This window comes from Eubalaena glacialis, chromosome 4, assembly GCF_028564815.1.
Source record: "Eubalaena glacialis isolate mEubGla1 chromosome 4, mEubGla1.1.hap2.+ XY, whole genome shotgun sequence".
Lineage (NCBI taxonomy): Eukaryota > Metazoa > Chordata > Mammalia > Artiodactyla > Balaenidae > Eubalaena > Eubalaena glacialis.
In genome coordinates this window covers 35,655,893-35,679,679 of record NC_083719.1, presented here as the reverse complement: position 1 = coordinate 35,679,679, position 23,787 = coordinate 35,655,893, and the positions used below count along the sequence as shown (strand labels likewise).

The 23,787-nt window shown below is 41.1% G+C and overlaps 1 protein-coding gene across 5 annotated transcripts in view; it reads right to left on the bottom strand.

The window, feature by feature from the left end:
- GHR (growth hormone receptor) overlaps positions 1-23,787 on the bottom strand; it is a 281,266-nt gene that overhangs the window by 20,345 nt on the left and 237,134 nt on the right. For all 5 annotated transcript variants that reach the window (XM_061189228.1, XM_061189227.1, XM_061189229.1 and 2 more), the window contains 3 exons: positions 14,599-14,728; positions 7,846-8,018; positions 3,520-3,698 (listed from right to left, as the gene is read on the bottom strand). In XM_061189228.1, coding sequence (XP_061045211.1) covers positions 3,520-3,698; positions 7,846-8,018; positions 14,599-14,728 — 482 coding nt within the window. The remainder of the gene's footprint in view (positions 1-3,519; positions 3,699-7,845; positions 8,019-14,598; positions 14,729-23,787) is intronic.

Genomic DNA, 23,787 nt, shown 5'->3' with positions numbered 1-23,787 from the left:
GCCACACCAAACTCAAATTTGCTCACCGGGCTCCTAATAACCGCCCTGCTCCCTGCCACCTTCCTATGAAGGAAAGCCTATTCTTGGCTAATTCTCAATGCAAATACTGCTGATATTCTAAGAAGGCTTTTCTGGCAATTATCCCTACTCCATCCTGCCAGGTAGTACACATATTACTTCTTTTAATTCATTGCTCTAATTTCTATATTATACTGAAAATTCCCTGGGGGCACACAATGCCTTCATTTTCTTTACATTTCCAAAGCCCAGCACAATACCAGGTATATAGTGGGTACTCAAGAGACGGCCAACACATTGTGGATAATTCTATGCCACCCATTAAGTCTTAAAAACAACAACAACAACAACAAATTCTTAACTTGGTTTAGCAGGTAAATAGTTGTAAGCAACTACATGGTCATTAGAATTACTTTTATATTCAAAATGTGTTTAATAAATTAAAAATGGGCATAGTAATACCAAATTCAATATTGTCAAATGTAACATGAATTCCTGATACAAGCAACAAACATTAGCCTTTTCCCCCCTGACTTACAACCCTCTCTTCTTTTTATGCTTATGCCTCTTATTCTCATAACCAAGTAGAATGTAAGTTCTTCAAGAGAGGTCAGTTCTTATAGATGGGCCCTTGATACTCATGACAATTCTGAGATACCTTGCAAATCACCAAACTTATAAAAATCATGAATTTGTAACTTCATTTATAAAAGGTAAGTAAAGTAAAAGTTAATTGACCCCTTTGGACTATCTGATGAGATTTAGCAGGGGTGCAATGAAAAGTGCCGCAAAGCCAAGTTGGGATGCGGCCCTGAATGGTTGACTGAGTCCCATTCTCCCACGCACCTGGCTTAGAGTGTGCGATTCCTATCAGTGCCTCGGCTGGGACAGAACTACAGGCCATGGACTTTCTGTGTTCAAACTATCAGCACTCAATTTGTGTGCTCATGTTCTGATTTACATCTTTGCTTTTTCTAGGTTGTCAAACTTTTTTTGTTTCAGGTCCCCTCCACACTCTTAAAAATGATTGAGAATCCTAAAGATTTTGGTTTTTTGGGGTTATACCTATCACTATTTACCACACTAGAAACTGAAAATGAGAATTTTAAAAATACTAATTTCAAAATTAAAATAATAGATTTTATGTAAACATGTTTTTATAAAAATTATTGTACTTTCTGAAATAAAATTATAGTGAGAAAAATGACATTGTTTTACATTTTTGCAAATCTCTTTAGTATCTGGCTTAATGGCTGTATTTTTACATCTGTCTCTGAATTAAAACTGTTAGGATGTGTTGTTTTGGTTGAGGTGCATAAATAAAACTTGGTCTCACAGATATATAGTGAGGAAACGGAAGGGATGTTTTAATACTCTTTTCAGATAATTGTATATATTCTTCTTTAACACCAACAAAAAAACTCAGTAAGTGGTATTTTCTTAAAGGTTAGTTGCAGTGTGGAATCTGAAACTCTATCAATGAATCTTTCACACTTCATTATATTAAAATCCACCATTCCATCTGTACTTTGAATGGATCATTTCCCCATGTGTGGTTCTGGTTACAGTATGTACTGGTCATTTGGAAAATATTGTTCACTGAGTTATGCAGATTTTCTAAATGTTCACACATTTCACTATACAATATTAATAAAAACCCTCACTTTTGCTTATATCACCACTGATCTCATTAGGAGATCTTCAAAGGTTGGGGAAGCTATCAAGCTCACAGCTGCAGATGGCAAGTTTTCCAAAATTCAAATTTAACCTTGAAAGCTCAAATTTTCTCATTGGCAACAAATACTGTCAATTGTTTTTCTTAAGTGGTAAGTTCACTTTTCCAAGAAATGTTGCCAAGTATTTGCCAACTCAAATATGAAAAACCATCCAGCTGTTTATCAGTTGTTCTTTCAAAGTAAAAATGGTATTCCAAGCAAAAAGCAGCTAGTTCAAGCAGGCAACTCAGGTGTTTAAATGCCTTTTCTCAAGATAACCAACCACACCTCAGTATGCATTTGCAGTGCTTTATGTGTATTTCCCATGTGTCACACAGAAGATTAAAAAGCTACATACTCAGAAATCGTGATTTAATAAAATTAATAATATATGCAGCTTCATCGAGGACATTCTTATGTGAAACTCCCTCCCCCCAGCCCTGCTCACGGCTTCTTAACTGTGAGTGCACGGTGGTGAAGAATACAGTGACTGTCAGTACGATTTGGAATTATTGCCTTGATTTGTGCTAAGGCAGCGGCAGCGTTTCCACCATTGCGCTTGTACCATCTGTGTAAATCTCGACACAGTGAAAAAAGGAAAGAACATTCTATTATTATTATGAAAATAGTCTTGAGCTTGTGGACTCCCTGAAAGGGTCCCAGGGACCCTCAGGGGTCCAAAGTTTACACTTTGGGAACTGCTGCCCTGGGGTGCCTAGCACCGTGCCTTGTGCACAGTAGTTATTTCAATACCTGGTTGCTGAACAAATGTTTGACTGAAGCTTGAATTTAGAAAGCCTTGTTTGACTCAGCATCCAGCCAAGCTTTTCTGCACCAAGTTATGGAACAGATATCTAAATTAAAATGATTCTGCAAACAGAACCTTGAAGCCCAATACTTAACTGTGCACAGCTGCTCTAAACTTAACTTTCCTCTAATGACAAAACTGGCTTCTTTCTCAGCAGTTCACTGAATGGACAGGGCCCGGTGTCTCAAAATTCTGAGAGTGAGACTGTGCCGGGCTGCTGGGCACGACCTGGTGACCGGCCAGAAACCACTTGGCTTGGCCAGGCCTGTGGCTGTGGCTAGACTGATTTAGAATTGGTTACATTGGGAGCAGAATGACAATCCTGGTTTCTTCTTGTTGTGTGCCATGTGGACTTTATCTAAGTGCCCAGCTCCCATACACCTGGCAAGGAAGTGAGGGGTTCAGAGGTCAACCAGTACCATGCCACTTGCTTAGATAAAAACCTCTTAGCTTGATTCTCCCTTGAGGTATGTAACAAAACATCCTTCTGAAACCTCTAGGGGATCAATTCCCTCCCCCTCTGTTTCCCTCCTGGAGTCACTCAAGAACTTATTTTAATGGGGGTCTGGTGAAGAGTAGCAACTAAAATCATGGGAGAATATTTAGCCACAGCTCACTGTTGACCTTGATCATAACCCTTCCCATGTTTAGCCACATCCTCAATGGCAGCTAAGTGGCTAGAGTACACGATATTGTTCTAAGGTTCAACTGGATACCAATGATGACTGGGGAAATATAGTTTTCCTTTCCTTCCATAGGTTTCTGTATAAAACTCCATGTAAGCATTTGCTGTCTTAAAGAATTCCAAGATGATATTTTACTGATTATAGCCATTTTTCTCAAATAAGAAATTAGAGAGCATATAGCATGGGCATGTGGTATTAAGTCAAAAGAAAGTCTACAAATGAGAGGGGGTTGTTAAACTAAAAAGAAGAAAAGTCAAAGGATTTTTAAATGTGAGATGTAATGATATCTTACCATTTTCCATTGGGTCTCATTTACTTCTTTGTATTGCAGTTCATACTCCAGGACTATCCATCCCTTCTGAACATCTGCATTTGGTGGTGGTTCCCATCTCACTTGGATATCTGCATGAATCCCTGTTAAACTGATGTTCAGTAAAGTCCAGTTGAGGCCAATGGGTGGATCTGGTTGCACTGGGCATTTCAACAGAGAATTAGTACACAGACACAGCTCGACATTAGTGGAATGCTTTCTTCCGAAGAGACTTTATACATTTTTATTATTCAAACTCTTAATTCTTCCAATATTCCCACTGTATGGGAGAGTATCTTTTTTTTTTTTAACATCTTTATTGGAGTATAATTGGTTTACAATGGTGTGTTAGTTTCTGCTTTACAACAAAGTGAATCATTTTTTAACTTAAGGATGATCTGTTTTTAACTTAAAAAAAAAAGCCCCTATAAAAAACTTCTTTTTGAGTTTAAAATCTGATCTATAGCTATTCTTAAAGATTTGCCATGTTTTACATTTCTTTTGGCTCTGATAGGATTAATACTTTGGGATTTTGGCAAAGGAATTCACTTTAACTCAAAACTGAAGGAACGGAGAGTCAGAAAGATCTATGGTATTTAAACATGTTGCTGTTTTGGAACTAGGGGTGGAGAAATCTTTTTTCTTCCAAGCTGTATGTGACCTGGGGCAAGATCTTTCTTATTTTCTTTCTCATTTCTTGTCTTTGCCATTTCTGTACGGCTACAGAAGCACAATCCTTCCAAACACTCAGTAAATACTCCTTAGCTTGTCTTCCTAGCCACATGTGATCATTTCTTCAGATATAAAATGAAGGCATTACACTGCTCTCTCAAATGGTAATGAATCAGTGTTTTCTGTGTTTTACTTAACTGCATGCTACTGACCACTGTGGAGTGGATACTACTTTTTAAAAAATGAGAAAGTCCCAATTTGACTAATCATGACCACATTTTGGAAATTAAATGGAAGGGATTTGCAAAATAGCTAAGCTACCCACATCATGATAGTTATACCTCATCTTTCTGGATTTGTTGGGGACTGATGAATTCTGAAAACCAAAGCTTAACCCTTTAGATGACTGAACTATAAACATGTTTTTAATGCAAAATTTTCTCAAACTTATTACTCATGTTGCATCTTACAAATCTTCCTGTCTACTTTAAATAGAGGATATAGAACTGGGTCCTTTTTGAGAAGGCTCAGTACCACCGTTATGAGCATAATAATAACCTCTTCCTTACTTTTATGCTTATTTCTAGGTGCCTTAGTTGACACATTACGGTGTGAGAAACACTCTGAGATGTTTAAAAAGCATCTGAAACTGAACGCATTCAAAGGCAAGTCTTCTGCCTGAAGCTTGCTCCTCTTCTCCCTTCCCTGGTTCTGTTAATGGTGACTCCATTCCTCCAGTTGCTCAGGATAAAAATGGTCAACTCTTCCCGGACTCATCTTTTTTTTCACCATCCCACATTCTGTCAGCTCTACTTTCAAGATATTCCCCAAATCCACCCACTTCTCATCACCTGCATGGCTCTAACCTGGTCCTGGCCATTATCATTTTTTTTTTTTTTGCTGCATTAGCCTCCCAACTAGTCTCTTCCTGTGGTCCTTGTCCCCCTTCAGTCTATTCTCAACACAGCCTCAATACTGTGGACATGGCGGTCATCTTAAGTTAGGTCATATCACTCATCATTTAAAGCCTTCCAAAGGCTTCCTATCTCACTGCAGATGAAAACCAAAGTCACACAATGGCTTAAAGGGTACCTTAGCTTTGACCCTCTGACCTCTGGGATCTGGTCTATGACCACGCTCCTCCTCGCTCTCCGTGTGTCCCCTCACTACCCCATGCTGTTCCTTGAGAGAGCAAAGGCATGCTGCCGCTTCAGGATCTTTACCCTTCCTGTGCCCTCCTCCCTCAGGTAGACACGTGACTGTTCTCTCATCTCCTTCTTTACTCAAGTGTTGCTGTCTCAGTGAAGCCATGTCTGATAACGCTACCATTGCAACCTCTCCAGCGTGCTTTTCTCCCTCCCCATGTTATCTCTCTTCCCAGCATGGTCTCTTTCCACCCTCACTGGGAAAATGTCCCACTAGGGCAGACGTTTTCTGTCCCCAGCACCTAGAACACTGCCTGGCCCAAGGAAGAGACTCAAAGATTGGCTGAATAAACTGAATGAATGACAAATGCCTAAGTAATATATGACTTTAAATCCAAAGACGAGCCCTGTGAGGTCTAGTAGAATACATTCACAATACATGAGGAAGCTGAGGCTTGTGCCTGTCATCTTCAGATCTAGGTTCACCTCGGTTCTTTGTTGTCTCTCACTCTCAGCTCCCTCCCTCCCTGCTTTCATGGTAACTCTGCCCGTCATCATCTTTTGCCTTGATTATCACAAATCTTCTAATCCCCATACCTCTAGTCTGTGCTATTCCAATCTTCCCTCTACACTGTAGCAAGATGAATTTCCCTGAGACAATAGTACCATGCTGTATGGCTTTGAGGTTAAGAGCATGGGCTCTGGAGCTATGCTGCTTAGGTTCAAATCTCAGCTCTGCCTACCAGCTGTCTGACCTTGAGCTAGTCATTGATCCCCTGCTTTGGGGATCAGTTTCATCATCTGTAAAATGGGGATTATAATAGAACCTATCTCACACAGTTATCATACCTGATCTATGGTAAATGCTTTGTAAGTGTTAGCAATAAATATCCTGAGGTCATTTCCCTGCTTAAGCATCCTCAAGTGTACCCCCTGGGCAGTAAGGTAAAGTCCAAATTCCTCTGTGGGGTATACAAGATCAATTGATGATTTCTCTGGCCAACGAGTCAGGCCTGCCAAACTGCTCCCGAGTCTGTGAACATTCTGTGCTGTTTGTCACTTTTGGAACTTAGTCGCTGTTGGAAGACACAGTCCATCTTGTATAACTGGCAACTCCTGCTGATGCTTTAAGAAGTAACTGAACTAGTCACCATCTCTGTGCAGCCCTTTCTCATCCCTCAGGCCCAGTCAATCATTCACACCTCCGGCCACAACCTTGGCTTGCTGTGCATTCCACACACCTTGAGTCCGGCACCTATTGTGCTGTATCACAATTACTTGTTAACCTGCCTGATTTCCCTACTTGACTGCGTCTTACTCGTTCTGTAGCCAACACACCCAGCACAGTGCCCGGCTCATGGCAGGCACTCAGTGAAAGTCAGCCAGGTGAACGAGTGGGGCTGGTTCTTGGCAGGGACAGGGTTAGAACACGGGTCTTGACACAGTAGTCTTTCTACTACCCATTTAGCCACTAGACAGCTACATCTATTGACGTTAGGGCATATGTACGAAGAGTTCCTCTAAACCGTATAATTGGGTTCTCTTTTCTGCTTGGGACAGTTTTCTCAATCTTCTCCCTCAAAGTCAGGCTATCAGATTTACTTGTTTCTATCTGCAGCTTCTACCCACACTCTCTCTGTCTCTTCCAGTCTGCTGATGCCTGGGAAACCACACACAAGAACAACACATCTGAGAGAGCCTCCAAGGAATTCCTATAAGCAACAAATGAGCTTTGTGGATAGATTTGAGGCACCAATGTCAGCTACTCATGGTCCTTCTTTGATTCTTTCTATTTAGCTGTTTATACTTTTATATTATAGTATAATATACTATAGTATATTATAATATAAACATGAATATTCCAATTATGGTTGTTTGTTTTGTTTCATTTCCCCTGTGTCCACATGATGGGCAAGGGATAAGCTGCTTGGATCTTTCACTTTGTTCATTGCGCTGACTACCTCCTGTGTTTGTTTTGAGATCTTATAAACATGTCTTTAAACTGATTTTGGCTGTTCTGTCAATGTAAAATTCCAGAATGATTATGCCTTGTGGTAAAGAAAATCTAGGCATTTATTATAGCAATGAGAGAGATCAGGGCCAATGTATTTCAGTAGATCAGAATATAATAATCATACCAAATCATTAGGAGAGAAGGAATCTTAAGAGTGCATTGAGTTTGTCCCTTGCAGCGGCACACAAGAATACAATCCAGCTTTAGAGACCTTCTCAAGGAAAAGACTCCATAAGGCTCCTATTCTTTTCTTTACAACATTTACTGCCAGATTTTTTTCATGTTAGAGCCAACCCAAGCTCCCTCTGCCCTTTCTCTCTGGTTCACCAGCTGATCTCATGCACTGTAAAGGAGACCTCCATCCCTCTACAGAGTGCAATGACACAGTCTTCCTATTTGCATACACTTGGACTTTGCAGCCTTCCCCACTTATTTAATCTAAAGCCATGTCAAATAAAACACAAACCTGTGATTTACCTATTTCCTCAACAGAGAAACACTTTTGATCCACAGTATCACCATTGCTGGTTAGCTTGATACAGTAGGGGATCCAAATGGAGGTATAAGATGAATTAAAGTAACAGCTGTTTTCTCCAGCAGAGACATAATCGGGGCATTCTTTCCATTCTTGAGTCCATTCTTGAGTGCTCCTGAAATGGAGGGTAAAAAAGGACGAATTGTTCCCCCAAATCATGCCATAGCTTAAGCCAAAGCAAGGTGCTTGGCAGTCAGATTCAGTAAATTGGGACACAAATATGTTATGAGCAAGTACCTTAGTGGCACCATTTCCAAGAAGTAGCACATCTGTGGACTGATGATCAGTGTCTGTAGACCGATAGAAGGCCATTTGGTACTTCTGCCTATACTAAAAGCATCCCTCCATTGACTGCGTATAACGTGCCAGCTCCTAAATTAAGTGATTTATTGGTAGGTACTTCATTATCCCCATTCTACAGATGAGGGTTCTCAGGCTTACAAAGGTTTAAAAATGTTCCTTTATTAAAATACTGCAGAGTCAACCCCCAAACTATAGAGATTCCCAGAGAATAGCTGAGTCTTTAAACCTGGGTATTCCCCCAACTTATGGTGGAAGAAACTGAGGCAGCACACTGATGGTGCTCTGCAGGCTGAGTGACATTGAGATTTGGGTGGCCCTGAAGTGGAAAATTGGCTACCGACCTACTCTGAACCTCTGCATCCTGTGTCCATCTCCCCAAAGCTGTCCATTGTTCGGGGGGGATGGTTTCCCGTTGCCTTGAACTCCTTCCCATACTCCTGATTTTTTTCCTTAATTACATGAAGAGCCACGGGAACATTTCAAACATGCTGGACATCCAGGTAACCTTTAAGAAACATGGGAGTCCTAGGATTTTCCCCTCTACTCATAAAAGAGACAAAAGCCATGAACCCAGAAATTAAAAAAAATTCTCCAAACTGAGAAAGCATTTTTCTTCTCCATTTTGTAAATAGAAATGGACATTTAATTATAATATCAAAAAAAGGAAAACAAAAATGGGCTGAACTGAATCAATGTGTTTGCCTATCAGTTCCTTTTTTGGTTTCTCTACAAAGAACAAGTTCATCTTTTCCTATATCTTGGATCAGATAAGAACAAACAAAACAAGTCATGAAGGATAGATGGACACATGGAGAACACTGAAGAAATCAGAAAAGCTACATCTCCATATTTAAATTCTACCATAGAGTTATTCACCTCTATCCCACTCTACAGAAAGCATCATTTACCCAGACGACTTAGAACAACAGCAGGATGTGTGTTGAAGAAAAAAGAGATGCCAGGAAGTTCTCTGTGGGAGGACGTCAGTTTGGGGAAAGGATATGCCCTGATCAGCTGCTAAGGGGACCTGAACAAAAATGCAGAGCAATCAAAAGATCGCTCTGAATCAAGTCCATCCCAGCAGGAACTGAGCAAACATGTGAGACAATGCGACACAGCTCTCCTCCCATTTCCCATCTGCTTGCCTGACTGAATGAGTGAATTCAGCAAGCCATCTTTGGGTGTCTCCAGTGCAGGCAGTATGTAAGCATTATAGCTGGCACTAGTACTGTGTGGCTATAATGATTAATAAGACGTGATCACTACCTTCAGGCTAGAAGACGACTCAGAAATTACCATCCGAGTACTTTCTTTTTTTGTCTCCTTTATTCAGTATATTGATATTTCATAAGCATTGATTATATGTAAAACACTGTGCCAGATATTATGCGGGATTCATGTGAATTACTCCTGCCTCAGGGGAATGACCGAGAAACTGTATTACAAAGCAGTGTGGCTAAGTGTTTACACATAGTACTCACTGGAGTTAGAAGAGGGAATGATTGCTCTGGCTATTCATGGAAGGCTTCAAGGTGGAGGTGGTGTTTTTAGCAATCTTGAAGATGGGTAAAAGTTTAATAGATGGCAATAGGGAAAGCAAGAGAGGGAACAGAAGGCAATGGAATAATTGGGAAAAACTTTCTTAAATTAGAATTGTTACTTAGGTGGGGTAATTGATTATTTACTTACGCTTCACTAGGCTCTCGGCTGAGAAGGGGGTTTATAAATCAAGGAGACATAAAGCCAGGTAATCTGTGGCTGAGGGAGAAGGGGGTGGGAATGACCTTGTGTCGGCTGAGGTGCTTGGGGCTGGCAGGCCAGACCGTGGAGGTCTGTGAGCATCACCCCAGGGGGTGGGTGCTGGGCAGCAGTGGAAAACAAGGACCCTGCAGGCTGTGGGAAGGCAGGAGGAAGAGCTGGGAGAAGACACATGTTTCCTTCTTTACAGCTGTTTCCCAAGCTGGCCTGTTTGGCACTAGGAGGAAACTTGTGTAATATCAGGGGGTCCTTGAGACAGCTGCTCATCAGCTGTTGGAAAGAACTTGGGATTAACATGGACAGTGAACTGTTGCTTAATTTCTGGTTGAGATTCTCAAAAGCTGCACACTCTTGGACGAGAGGGAGGTTCATCTCCGATGGGAAAATTAAGTGGGTAGAGGGTAGAAGTAAGAATTGTGTGTATGTGTTTAGAATAGGAAAAAGATAAAAAAGAAATATCGATAGGTGGGTCATTGAACTATAGTATGGTTTATTTTATCTTGGCTTTCAAACAAAATAAGAGTATAGTAAAGAGAATGGTTTAAGAGATTGCCCAGGAAATGAGGCTTCCATATAATAGTAAAGGACATATCAAATGTATTTAGCATAACTGACAGTATTAAAGTTAGTATTAAAACATTCTAAAGATGTAGGCCAGTGCTTAGCAGGTCTGGATTTGTAATAGGGAGGTTAGCTCTGTGTATTTCACACAGTTTCTCAACTTTGGCTTGTCAGCACCCTGGTCCCCATGGGGACTGTATGAAAAACACTGTTTAGATTGTCCCCAACCCATTAGCTCCACGGAACAAACAACTTAAAGCACTTATCTTAAGCACAATGGATCAGGAAGAGCTAGTTCAAAACACAACTCCCAACCCCCTCCCTCATTAACTGAAGTTGAATTTTATTTTAAATACATATTTAACACTTCTTTTTAAACTATTAAATTTAGAGAAAAAAGACAAATGGACTCACAAAACAGATGCTCTGTTGCCTGCCTTCACTGGGTTGAATTTCTTTACAGATGACCAAAGCCCTTTTATGGAAGCTACTCCCTACACTTAAGTGCTTTAGGTTTGCTCCCAGACTGGCTTGTGACATAGAGGTGAGAACTATAGAAAGAGCCTATCAATAAAAATCAGAATAAAGAGTAGAAGAAATGCTTTCCACCTAAAGGTAACCAATTGGAAGAGAAATTAAAAAAAAAAACCACATCATTTATGTTCTAAGGGCAACTGTTTTCATTATCTCCAGATGATGTGTTTTAGGCTTAAAATTTAACATTTTCCTTAAAAAAAGAAAAGAAAGTAAAACTGCTCTTTCTCTTTTCTAACTTCCCCCACCACCTTGCATGGAAAAGAAACTTTCTTTTCAAAAGCCAGGGTAATTGGGGGAGGGGGTTTGGTGGGGTTGGGGGAGAGAGAATCTTTGGGACTGAGTCTTCACACGCCCACTTCTTTGAAAACGAGGCATCTGCAGGCAAAAGGCTGAGAGCAGAGCATGCTGACAGGCTCCCAGAGCCTCTTTTTGCCAGGCCTGTGATTTGCATTCTTGCTGAGTCCCCTCCAAGCTCAGAGGCTGAATCGGGCACGGTCTCCATCACAGGGTGGCACAGACCATTCTGAATTGGCTGCCTCTTCCCCCAGCTCACCTGGCCAGGAGCAGAGCCAGCCAAGCCTGCAGCTGCCTCTGGGCCCGTCCTCTGGGCCTGACGTGTTTAGAATCCCTTGTGCTTTAGCTACCAAGGCCAGGCCGGGAGTGCCTCAGCCCCCTCCTGCTCCTCCCCGCCTCCAGTGCTCCGGTTCTGGATGACATCATGTCACAGTTTCATCTGTGTATCAGGGATGGGGAGTCATGATTCTATAGTCCCAGGAGTTGCCTGGGAACTGAATTCTAAGAAACAATCACAAGAGTCAGAAAATGCATTTGTATTTTCCTCTTTGTGTAAGTGGGTAACATGAAGGCAACACATCTGTACTCTAATTGGTGCAGTCCTGATACTGTATATTCCTGATACTCCTAATTCCCTTAATTCTCTCCTTTCCAGAGAAACCGGGCTGGGCACTCATGTTATTTTGGCTAAGATATTCAAAATAGTTAAATGCTTATAGAGAAAACACAAAACACTGATTTTGCCAGTTTGGTAGGCCCTAATTATGAGGTTGTACTTAGGGGGTTTGAGGATGTGACAATTTCTTCCCCTGGGATCCCAAACTCTACTAGGACAATAATTGATGACGTCTTTCTGAATAGATCCAAGACTTTCCCCTCACCTCGTCACACTTTCAGTGGCATCTCTATTGGCACAGAGCTGGGTTTGGACTAGGGATGCTGAAAAGCCTGGGCTGTGCAGAGAAGGCCTGGAGGCAAAGGTATGTGGCCCTGATGGATGAGGGTAAGGGACAAATACATATTTGTGAAGGCTGCATCCTTCTGGATCTTTTTGCTCAGGTTCAAATTTGGTGAATATTAGTGTGGTGAAAATCTGTTTTCATAAAGTGGGCCCAACTGCTACTTCTCTCTTCATTTTAGTTAATTGTGCCAGTATGAATAACTTATTTTGTTTTGATTGAGCTCTAAGTTGCTGAAGCAAAAGTATGAAAATTGAACCTACTAAATCTCTCTTCATTTAACAATCATTTCAAAAGATATTCAAAAGTGTTACCAGACATTTTAGCTTCCTGTCCAAATGTATGTATACAAATCAGCTTTGTCTACCGGCCCCTACCTCTCTGCAGTATCAGCCTTGCTGGGAAAAAACGTGCATTTGGTGCCCAACCATCTCATCTTTGTGTGCCCTTTGGGGTACATCTGAGAGACCTCTCACACACCTGGAAGGTGACTAAGGCCAGTCCTGGTTGCTAATTCAAAGTATTTATTTGCAAATTAAGCATCCAGCTCCGCATTAAAAATGGTCTTATAGCACACCAATAATCATAAGCAGTAAAGAATCAAAAATCACTTTTGTAGCCCAGCAATTAGAATTCTATATTATTTTAAATTATTATCACGCTACCAATAATAAGAATAGCAGCTACCATTTATTCAGTACTTACTATGCTTGTCACCAAGCACCGTGATAAGTGTTTTTCATGGATTAGTTAATAGAATCCTCACAAGAAGCCATGTGGCAAGGTCTATTATCTCCATTTTGCAAATGAGGTGACTGAATTGTTGACAGACTGACTAATCTGCCCAGCATCACTCTGTGAGCGAGGGCCCGGAGCCAGGCTGAAATGCGAGATGGTTGGCCCTGAGCTCATGCCCTTAACTGCCTGCTGCCTCTACCTTTCCTTTCCCCGCTCCTCTGGGGGATTGACAGCACCATCCTTGGACTGATGACCACCACCAGGTCAGGGGTCTCCTCTAATCTTGCATCTTGGCTTAGGCCTTCCCTGGGGGTTGGGTGGAAAAGAGGAGATGATAGAGTGTTTGAGCCTAAAATTTTAAAAGCAAAAAGGTACAACATAAGAGTAAACAGAAATGGAAATCGTGCCAGGTGGGGGGTAAGAAATAAACGACTCGGGTGGTGATTATGTTGAAAGATCTTTGTTTCACTCTTTCCCTGTTATTTTACAGGACCATCAGTAAAAATGGAAGAGAGAAGTATCACAGTCCCTCACTGAATGTAACTAATTTAACAGGGACACAGTCTGTTTTCTACATAGGAACCAGTCTTTTAAAACACACATCTTTAAAAAAATTTAAAAAACCCCTATGGCTTCCCACCACAGAGAAAGTAGGCTGTGCCGTGGCCTGCAAGGCTTGTCTCAGTTTGGCCCTGCTAACCCTCTGACTTCTCCCCCATTACTCTCCCTGTCTTCCACCTTGTACCATCCAGCCTCCTGCTTTCTTCCAACCTGCCACATTGGCCTCAGGGCCTTTGCACTTGCAATTTCCTCTGTCTGGACAGTCTTTCCCCCAGATACTCACATGGCCTCTCTCACCTCATTTATGTCTCCGCTATAATGCACCACAGAGAGGCCTCCGATGACCTCCTCATTTAAGATGTCACCCGAGCTCCTGACATACACACACACTCATGCACACTCACTTTGTTCACTCTCCCATATGCTCACGCACATTTACACGTACAGACACTCATGCACAACCACAGCCCCCCACACTTTCACACATATTCACACGTGCATACTCACCCACCTTCCCACATTCATGCAGTCACACTTGTACCCACTTTTACACACTCACACACATTCTTGCACTCACAAAGTGCTCACTCATACTTTCACACACTCATCCTCAGACACTCTCAAGCACATGCATATATTTACACAGTGCTAACACTCTTTCTGGCTTTACTTTTCTTAACCATGTTACCAGCTGACATTACATTTTTTAATTAAAAAATTTTTTTGTCTGTCTTCCCCCACTGGAAACAAATCTCCATGAGACCAGGGACTTTATCTTTTTGTAATCACTACTGTATCTCCAGGGCCTAAAACAGTACCCAACATAGAGTAAGGGCTTAATTAGTATTTTTGAATAAATGAATGGGTGACTGCATTTAGGTCATCAAAATAGATTATTTCCGTTCCTACCACTGCACGCGACTCAATACGTTTTAATGAGAACATCCGTGGAAGAGAAAAGTCAGAAAGGCATGAAGCCTGCACCTTCTGATATAGAACAGCTGTATGGATCCTGGGCTCTGTAAACCGTGATGAACCCCATCTGTCCAGTGGCATGAAAAAGTCTCTAGTTCAGGTGAACGGCACTTGGTGAATTTAGGCTTCCCGGAAGAATCTGCAGAATAAAAAGAAAAGGCAAGGCATGATATTGGGAGGGTAACAGATGGTCCTAATGAAACACATACTTAAAGCGGTCAGGAACAACCACTTCTTCTAGAAATGCTGTTTTCCTGGGTCACAGCTGCAGAACTGCTGGTTGCCAGTTATTTCTCTGTCAGCCCCGATTCCAGGGACAAACCATTTTGTCTTTATTTCCGACATTATTTCTTGGGGCCTGTTTAAGAAACCAGAGCTAGAGATGAGGATTTGGGCACAGGTAGTTTATTTGGAGGGTGACCCCAGGAAAGGGAAAGAGGGACGCGGGGAGGGGAAAACAGCGAACAAAGTGGATGCTCTTCGGCTCGTGCCCATAGTGGCTGACGGGGGCCCAACCCTACCGAGGTCCTGCTGAGAAGCTGTGAAGAGTGTGCCTTCCCTGTGTCCTCGACAACGATGGGAGCCCAGGGCGTTTATCCACCAACTCCCATCGGTTGAGGGCTGCCCTGGAGGTGTTAATGCCATTGAACTTCTAGGCCGCACCTGCACATGGGCTGAGGGTCCTCACCTGACTTCTGAGAAACCTAGGCAGGCACCTGAAGTGTGCCCAGCAATGTGCATGGTGGCAGCTGCCCACCATGGATGGCTGCGCTGGCACCAGGTGGGCCCCAGAGAACCACAGAGGCTTTTCTCTTTTTACAGATGTCTGATAAAAAGTCACTAATGTTTGCATTCTTTTAAAAGATTCAGCCAGTAAACCCATTAAATAGGTATCATTAAATAGATACCTATTTTCAACAACTTGTGCATATATATACGTGTCAATTCTAATTTGGGAAGTGGAGAAAGACTCCTGTGTGTTAGGATATTAGCCAAACTCCTCTGCGTCTATGAAAACTGCAGCTATGAATGTGCAGCAGGTCTGAGGTAAAACCAATTTTTGTATATCAATTTTCATTGTTCTTCTGACTTCCATGGCCATTTTGGAGACTGTGGTCAATGTTTACAAACCCACTCAGAGTACTGAAGCACTGGAGCCTGTGTGATCTATTACAAATGAAAAAGGTGTGTGTTTCTTTAGGCAAGCATCTATTATACAGTGGAGTTCCTGGAAAAGTTCCTTTTTCTATTAGCTGAAGCACTGGAAGTATTATCTTTTAGATCCTTCCAGAAAATCAGTGCTAAATAAACCACATTTAAACCACAACTAACACGTTTTAACGCCTGCAGGGTTGAGGGGAGGACTGCACATTCTGACTGTTTTTTTGCACAGAATGTGAGAAGAGGAAATACACCAGATTTCAAATTGAGAGATCTGTGATGTAGTCCCAGCTCTGATACTATCTAGCCTTGAACTTCTCAAGTCATTTGGACCTCAGTTTTCTCAATAGAGAGGCTGGAATAGATGAGATCCAAGGTACTTTACAACTTCACTTTTACAATTAAGTGACATATACAACCACTAATAACAATCTACAGAATCAAAACATAATTTTGGCATTGGAGCCCAAACCACCAGAGAACACCAAATGCAAACACCATCCAGGTTCCTATATTCCCTGTGCAATAAGCCTGCCACATAATGGCAAGAATAATAAACCTAATCTGAAAACTTGAAACATGAAGGGGAAAAAAAAAAACTTTGCTAGCTGGGGGGAAAAAAACTTAAAAAGAATTAATTTGAAACACATTTCGCTTGCTTAAACTTACTATTCTTGTTTATTCTGTTTCCTTTTAACTCCATATATATAGAAAGCCCCATATTATCCTGCATTCTAAATAAGAAATAGGAAATTCATGGTTGTGGTGCTAATGTGATGAAATACGTGCCCACAGAGGAATCCCGATGTAGGCGCAGTGCAGCAAAGCTACTTTTTTGTCTTTTTTAATGTCTGTCTTTCATTGCCTGCCTTCCTTTCCCTATCTCCTCCTTTCTTTCTCCTTCCTTGCACCCTCCTTCTCTCCTTCCTTCCTTCTTTCTTTTATGGCTGGGTATGTGCTGCTAGGTGCTGTAGCAGACAGCCTCTCAGATGGCCCCAAGGATCCCTGCCTCCTGTTATCCACAACCTTGAATATTTCCTCCCCTTGAGTAACTTGCCTCGAACCTATGGAATATGATAGCATTGAGGGGATGTCACATCTGTGATTAGGTTACAAAAGATTGTGACAAAAGATTGTGACTTCTGTCTTGCTAGCTGACTTAGTCTCTTGCTGGTTTTGCTGAAGCAAGCTGCCATGTTAGTGAGAACCACAGGGCAAAGAATGGAGGGTGGCCTCTGGTCCACAACCAGCAAGACGTCGAGGCCCTCAGTCTAACAACCCTCCAAGAACTGAGTCCTGGGAAACAACCGTGTAAGTGAGCATGGAAGCCGATCCTTCCCCAGTTCAGACTTTGGATGAGACCACGGCCCTCGCTGGCACTTTGAGTGCAGCCTTGTGAGAGAATCTGAGGTAGAGGACCCAGCTGATGGGTTAATTTGGAGGATGGGTAGGGAAAAATATCGACCATAGTAAATACCTGAATGCTGCTGATATATTGATATAATAAACAAATTCAATATATATCAGAATTTCAGAGCAGTGTTTAAGAATGACATAAACCACTTTTCTTAGCAAATGGAATATGTCACAGCGAGTGTGGGAAAGTGGGTAACTTCTCTTTTGGAGGCAAGAAGAACTGTAATGCAACTGGCTGCTTCCCTCTTTCTCAGACACCTCCTGCTTCAGCTGTTACCACTGTGGCTGAAGACATTCAACCTTCCTAAAGTCCAGCTCCTTAGAGTCATGCTCAGGTTTTCCAAGTCTGAGAGGTACTGGCCTAACCTTAAAATGAGCACCTGTCAATGACATCTGAAAATCCCAGTAGAAACTTGTTTTGTGTTTCACTATGAAGGCAATAAACGGTTACCATACACTCTGAGGTCCTCTCTGATGAGCCACACACAGTCATTTCTAAACTAGAAATACTTCCTACTCTCTTGTGATGTTGTTTTAGCCTAAACCTACAGACAGAGTAGTACACTCTTAAAAACATCTCTTAAAAGAATGTTTCAATGGACAAGAGAAACCACCTTTGGCCCGAAAGTAATTCTAAGAGAAACGAGTATTCCATTCAAGTGGTCCCACATCCTGAAGAAATGTTAGTGTGTTAACACTGATCAGCATTCAAAAATCTTGACAATGACCTTGGAATTCACTTTTATTCTCTCTTTGGAGCTTTCATTTTGAAAATAAGGATTGTAGTGACATATTTACTTTGTTATCATTACTATGTTTCATACATCATGCTACATATTATTACATCATGTTGAATATTTATGTAATCTCCTTTAATACTGCTAACAGTTCTAGAAGGTGGGTACTATTTCCACTTAGACATGGGTGAAACTGGGGTTCAGAGAAGTTAAGTGAGTTGCCTGTGTTTATATTGCTGTTGTTTGCAGAGGTGGGATTAAAACACAAATCCCTGTGATTTCGTATAAACTCTTAGCACTAGTAAAAAATAGTAGTTTTTTTGTTAGACAATTCTCTACTGCTTCTCAAGAAATTCCCAGAAAGGAAAGATGACAGGCTCAGATGTGCTCTTAACTAAACTCTCAGAAATCTGTAACCTGGCAAGCCCTAAGAGCAGCATTTCCTAACTGTGACTGCACATCGGAATCAACTGAGGAGTTTTAAGAAAATACTGATGCCTTGGTCTACTCCCAGAGGCTTGACCCAATCTGTCAGGGGTGCAGCCTGGGTATTGAGATTTTTTAAACAATAGGTAGCCCAGGTTGAGAGCCACTGATGTGGAGAAATAAAGTTATACGTAAGCACTGAAAAGTTAGCTTTCCACATTATTAGGTTCTCTGATCAGTTCTAGCAGAGCTGCAGATCAAGAGTGACCTCCTTTGAGCCAAAGGTGTAACCTCCTTTGAGCCAAATTCTGGAGGGTGTGGGAAGGATATGAATTAATTATGACCTTAAAAGAGTACAATAATTGTTCACGATGAACGCTTGGAGAACTAAGAGATATTTTAAATATGTGTGTGAAATGACACATGTAAATGTTAAACCTGCCCAAATTTCTGATGGGCTATAAACTGGTAATAAGAACTAACTAAGAATAAGTTAAACTGATATTCCTACTGAAATTATTATTTAGAAATCTTGAAGAGAGTTTTACTAAATTCAAGTTTTGAAAAGTCAATGGAATGATGTTATGTTCAAACCTACGATGACAGAGGGACGGCATCAGAGGGGCTGGGAGGCGCCGCTGGTTGCGGCATATCACCTTTGACAGTGACCGTGCCTGATTTTGTCAGCCAGATTGGCTGGGCCTTCTTTCCTGCCCAGTGGCTCTCCCCTTGGAGGAACATGATCTTCCTGGGCCGTACACAGACGTCGAACAGCTGTTACATACTGAGATAGTAGTCATCTGCCTTCTTACCCTCCGTTCTCTCACCAGTCATGCTTTTCTATCCTCAACTCATGACAAAGCAGAAACAAAAGCCAAGTGAAATCACATACAGGTTCCCAACGTGCGCTTGTGGGTTTGGGGTTAGAAGAGAAGGAAGAAGAGGAGCAATTGAAGTGGGAGGGGAAGGCTGGAAGGAAAGGAGTCTTTGGGGGGAAAGGACAACCTTCTTCCGAGAGCTCCAGATTGTGGAGGGGAAGGCACTCAGCAGCCATTTGCCCTTAAATGTACAACCTCCACTGCAGCCCGTCGTGTGGATCCACTGCTGTCAACAGTCCTGGCCAGCTGTTATCACCCCTGAACAGACAGGCTGGGGACTTAACACCTGGTGAAGAGACAACCTTGCCCTCTGACCAAAGTCGAACTGAACACAACCAGTTGAGAATTTCCTTTTGAGTTGGGCAGCATAGACAAACAGTAAGGAAAGGAAAGAAAACAAAACAATCGTCCTTAATATGATTAAGAATTAAAACTTGCAAAGACATACTAAAGAAAACAATTTTATAGAATAGATAAATGAACTTCATAAATAAATAAATGGAATGCGCCAAGTGGTGGAACTGTATTTCTAAAATGCTACCTTTTATACTTTTGTAAAGCCTAAATATTTCCTGGGGCTTCCTAGGGACCAGCTTCTGGACTGAGGGGCACTGCGTTTTGCACAGTGCTTGTAAACACTTAGGTGGAGGGGAAAGAAACCCTTGCCCAGTTTCCTTATGAAGAGTCCTCCCTTACGAAGCTCTGCTTTGAGGCCACGCATCCTTCTCCTAAGTACACTTGTCATTTCCAAAGCACTTTTCTATTTGAAGAGCTTCAGGAATTCAGTGATTCCTTTACCTGAGAGCATCTTACACCCCTTTTCACCAAAGGTCTTGTCCTTGATGGATGCTGGCCTGTCAAAATATGGTAAAAGAAATCTGTAAACTTCCTAGTTGATCACTCTTGTCAAAAGTAACTGCCTTATAGATAATATAGTGTCAAAGAACACATCTTTTAAAAGTCTGGTAGGCTATTTTTTTTAAGCTATTGAATTGCCAAGTGGTTATGAAACTGCAACTACTTAGTTCATAAAACTATTGGCAAAAAAGCTTTAATGTTGGAAATTGGCAAAGAATTTAGTAAGTATTTTGTATTGGACAATACTGAATATAAGGAATTCACCCACACAGTTGATTTCCTTTATGGTTCTCTGTGGAATTGAAGAAGGCACAGCTGTAAAATCTTCTGCTTAGGCACTTAATGGCTTAGAGTTGGGAACAAGAATTCACAAAATCTCCCCTGAACTACTCATTTCTTTCTTTTTTACTATTTTAAATTAAACTCTAGTATGCTTTAAACATGGATTCTTGGTGCATTTAAAACATTGTAAGGTTGACTAAAATAAAGGCTTAGTAAACATGTCCAGTTACTTTAAGATGAATGTCAAATCAAGTGAACTTTGCAGTGTCTTGGAAAAGTATTTGCAGCACATGTGGTCTGGCAGGGAACTTAACTGGATGCAGCCTCTATGGATAGCTCATCTGCATGGCAACGTCAGGAAATGTTGTGCATAGAGCTGTGCATGCAGTTCTATTGGCATTTAAGCGTTTATCTTTTCACCAAAACTTGTTTTGTTGTTTTAGTTAAGTTTTCATGGAACATTTTCATTATAAAATGTATTTACTTCTCTTCTTAAATAGCTGCAGCCGAACATAATTAATCCTAGTTTTGAACATTCAGGGGCATTAATCAATCATCTTTCTTCTCCATAGCATTTATCTGGTGCATTTAGCTTACTTAGTGCTTTCACATTATTTCACTGAATTCTCTTGGACAGAATGATCATATACTTTCCTATCTGATCTAAGATTTTTCTCTCTTCTCCCATCAATTCTCTTAAAACTGTTGTGACTACTAATAGGGCTTCTTGGGTGGAAGAGTGTGGGCACTATTTTCCTTTGTGTTCTTTTCTCTGGCTAGAGGGGGGATGTACCAAGGCAGCGCCAGCAGCCCCGAGTTCCAACAGGGTAGCCTGCTGGAAGACGGAAACAGGAGCATGACCTCAAAGACACGTACTCACTGCCCTGCAGGATAACTGACTCAGGAAACAGAACTGCCATAGTTTCATTATTCAAGAAAAAAGTATTCTGTATATCACGGTTTTGAGATGTCAAAGAAACAATTAGCATTAAATTTAGTAAGATTTATTTTCTGTTTGGTTAAGGTAAGGGACATCCTAGATAATAATCAAATAATTAAAATATAAAGCAAGAAGATGTGGAATAATTGGAGCCTCCAGTAGGAATGTAAACTGATACAGCCACTGTAGAAAAACAGTTTAATCATTCCTCAGAAGTTAAACACAGAGTTACCACATGACCCAGCAATTCTGGTCCTAGCTAGGTACCCAAGAGAATTGAAACCATAGGCTCACATAAAAACTTGTACAAGTATATTCAGAGCTTCATTATTCATAATAATAAAAAGGTAGAAACAACCCAAGTGTTCATCACCTGATGAGAGGATAATACACAAAATGTAGTATAATCATGTAATAGAATATTCATCAGCCATAAAAAGAAATAAAATATCGATACATGCTACAACCTTGAAAATATTTTAGTAAGTGAAAAAAGTCAGACACAAAAGGCCACATATTATATTATTCCATTTGAATAGAACTTCCAGAATTGACAAATCCATTAAGATAGAAAGTAGATTAGTAGTTGCTAGGGAATGAGGGGGAGGGAAATTGGGAGTCACTAGTAATGGGTATAGGGTTTTATGTAAAAGTGACGGAAATGTTCTTGAATTAGGTAGTAGTGATGGTTGCATAACATTGTGAATACACTAAAAGCTACTTTAAAATGGTTAAAATGGCAAATTTTATATTATGTGAATTTTATCTCAGTAAGAACATGATCTAAAATGTATAAAGCAAGAAATTATACTTAACACTAAAATTTATCCATATAATTTAATTTTTATTTCTTCTTATCCTCTATTGGACAGTCACTTTTTCAATTTAAGAATCCCTCTCCTTAATTTAGACACACCACTGTCATAAAATAGGGAATTGTAACTCACTGCACAAAAGACACTACTGGCTCCCTCGATCATATGAAAATGTCCTAAATGAAACTTAACCGAAGCACTTGTGAATGATGTTGTCAGGTTCTTTTCAATGAGATGATCCAAATTCCTGAAAATCAGTAGCTGGCAGAGGAGCTATAGACAAAATTAACACATCATATGCTGGAATCTCCTGGGGAATTAGAAAAAAATACCAATGCCTGAGTTCTATCTAGCCTTTGAGATTCTACTTTCATTGGTAATTTATGGAATCACCAATTTAGTTACCTGGGCATGGGATTTTTCAAAGTTCCCCAGCGATTTTGAAGTATAGCAGAATTCAAGAACCACTGACTTATATCATCTTTTCCCCTCTGAGCCCAGAAGGCATCCTGCTTGTTCCCACCACTGGAGCCTCTTGTTTGGGTCTCCCATGCAAGTTCTTCGCCAGGAACAGGAGGAAAAAGTACATGTGGGGATATTCTCATCCAAGCCTAAAAGTATAGCCATGCTTTGCCAAAGTCAAATCTCTGTTATGAAAAACATGAACCTCCTAAAGTCTCAGGGGAGCCTTCTATCGCCAGAAGAAACCAACTGATGAATGAGCCTTTATTTTCCTTGTCTTGTAATTTTGTCAAGGCCATTTATTTCTCACTGATGATGATATAGTCTTCTATGTAATTTCATTTCTAAGATTTGGAGTTTCAAATGCCATAAAACAGGGTCTTTTGTAATGAGCACACCAAAGCTTCTTAGTTTTAGATTCACAGGCACATTCAGCATGCATTCATTCATTTGTTCATTTATTCAACAAACAATCATATTTGTTTGTTTATTTATTTATTTATTTATTTTTGGCTGCCTTGGGTCTTCGTTGCTGCACGCGGGCTTTCTTTTTAGTTGCAGCGAGCGGGGGGATAACTCTTTGTTGCAGTGCGCAGGCCTCTCACTAAGGTGGCTTCTCTTGTTGCGGAGCATGGATCCTAGGCGCGTGGGCTTCAGTAGTTGTGGCACGCCAGCTCGGTAGTTGTGGCATGCCAGCTCGGTAGTTGTGGCTCGCGGGCTCTTGAGCACAAGTTCAGTAGTTGTGGCGCACCAGCTTAGTTGCTCCGTGGCATGTGGGATCTTCCTGGACCAGGGCTCGAACCCGTGTCCCCTGCATTGGCAGGCGGATTCTTAACCACTGTGCCACCAGGGAAGCCCAACAAACAATCATTGAACACCTGTTTGTGTGCCAGGCTTCAGCTTAACATCATCACTCGCTGAAACAGTATATTCGGTCCAAGGATGATGGCACAGCAGACAGACTATTTTATATAAAGAGGCTGCGCCAGCTCCCTGAGAGAGAATCAGCCTGGTCATTCTTTCCTAATAACTTTTGCTCTGTGTACATTTTCTTGCTTGGTGAAATTACTCGCTCCCTGAGAAAGAATCAGCCTGGTCATTCTTTCCTAATAACTTTTGCTCTGTGTACATTTTCTTGCTTGGTGAAATTACTCCCACCACATGTTTGAATTCTTAAGTGTATATTCAGATTTTTAAAATGTTTCATGTATATATTTCTATTT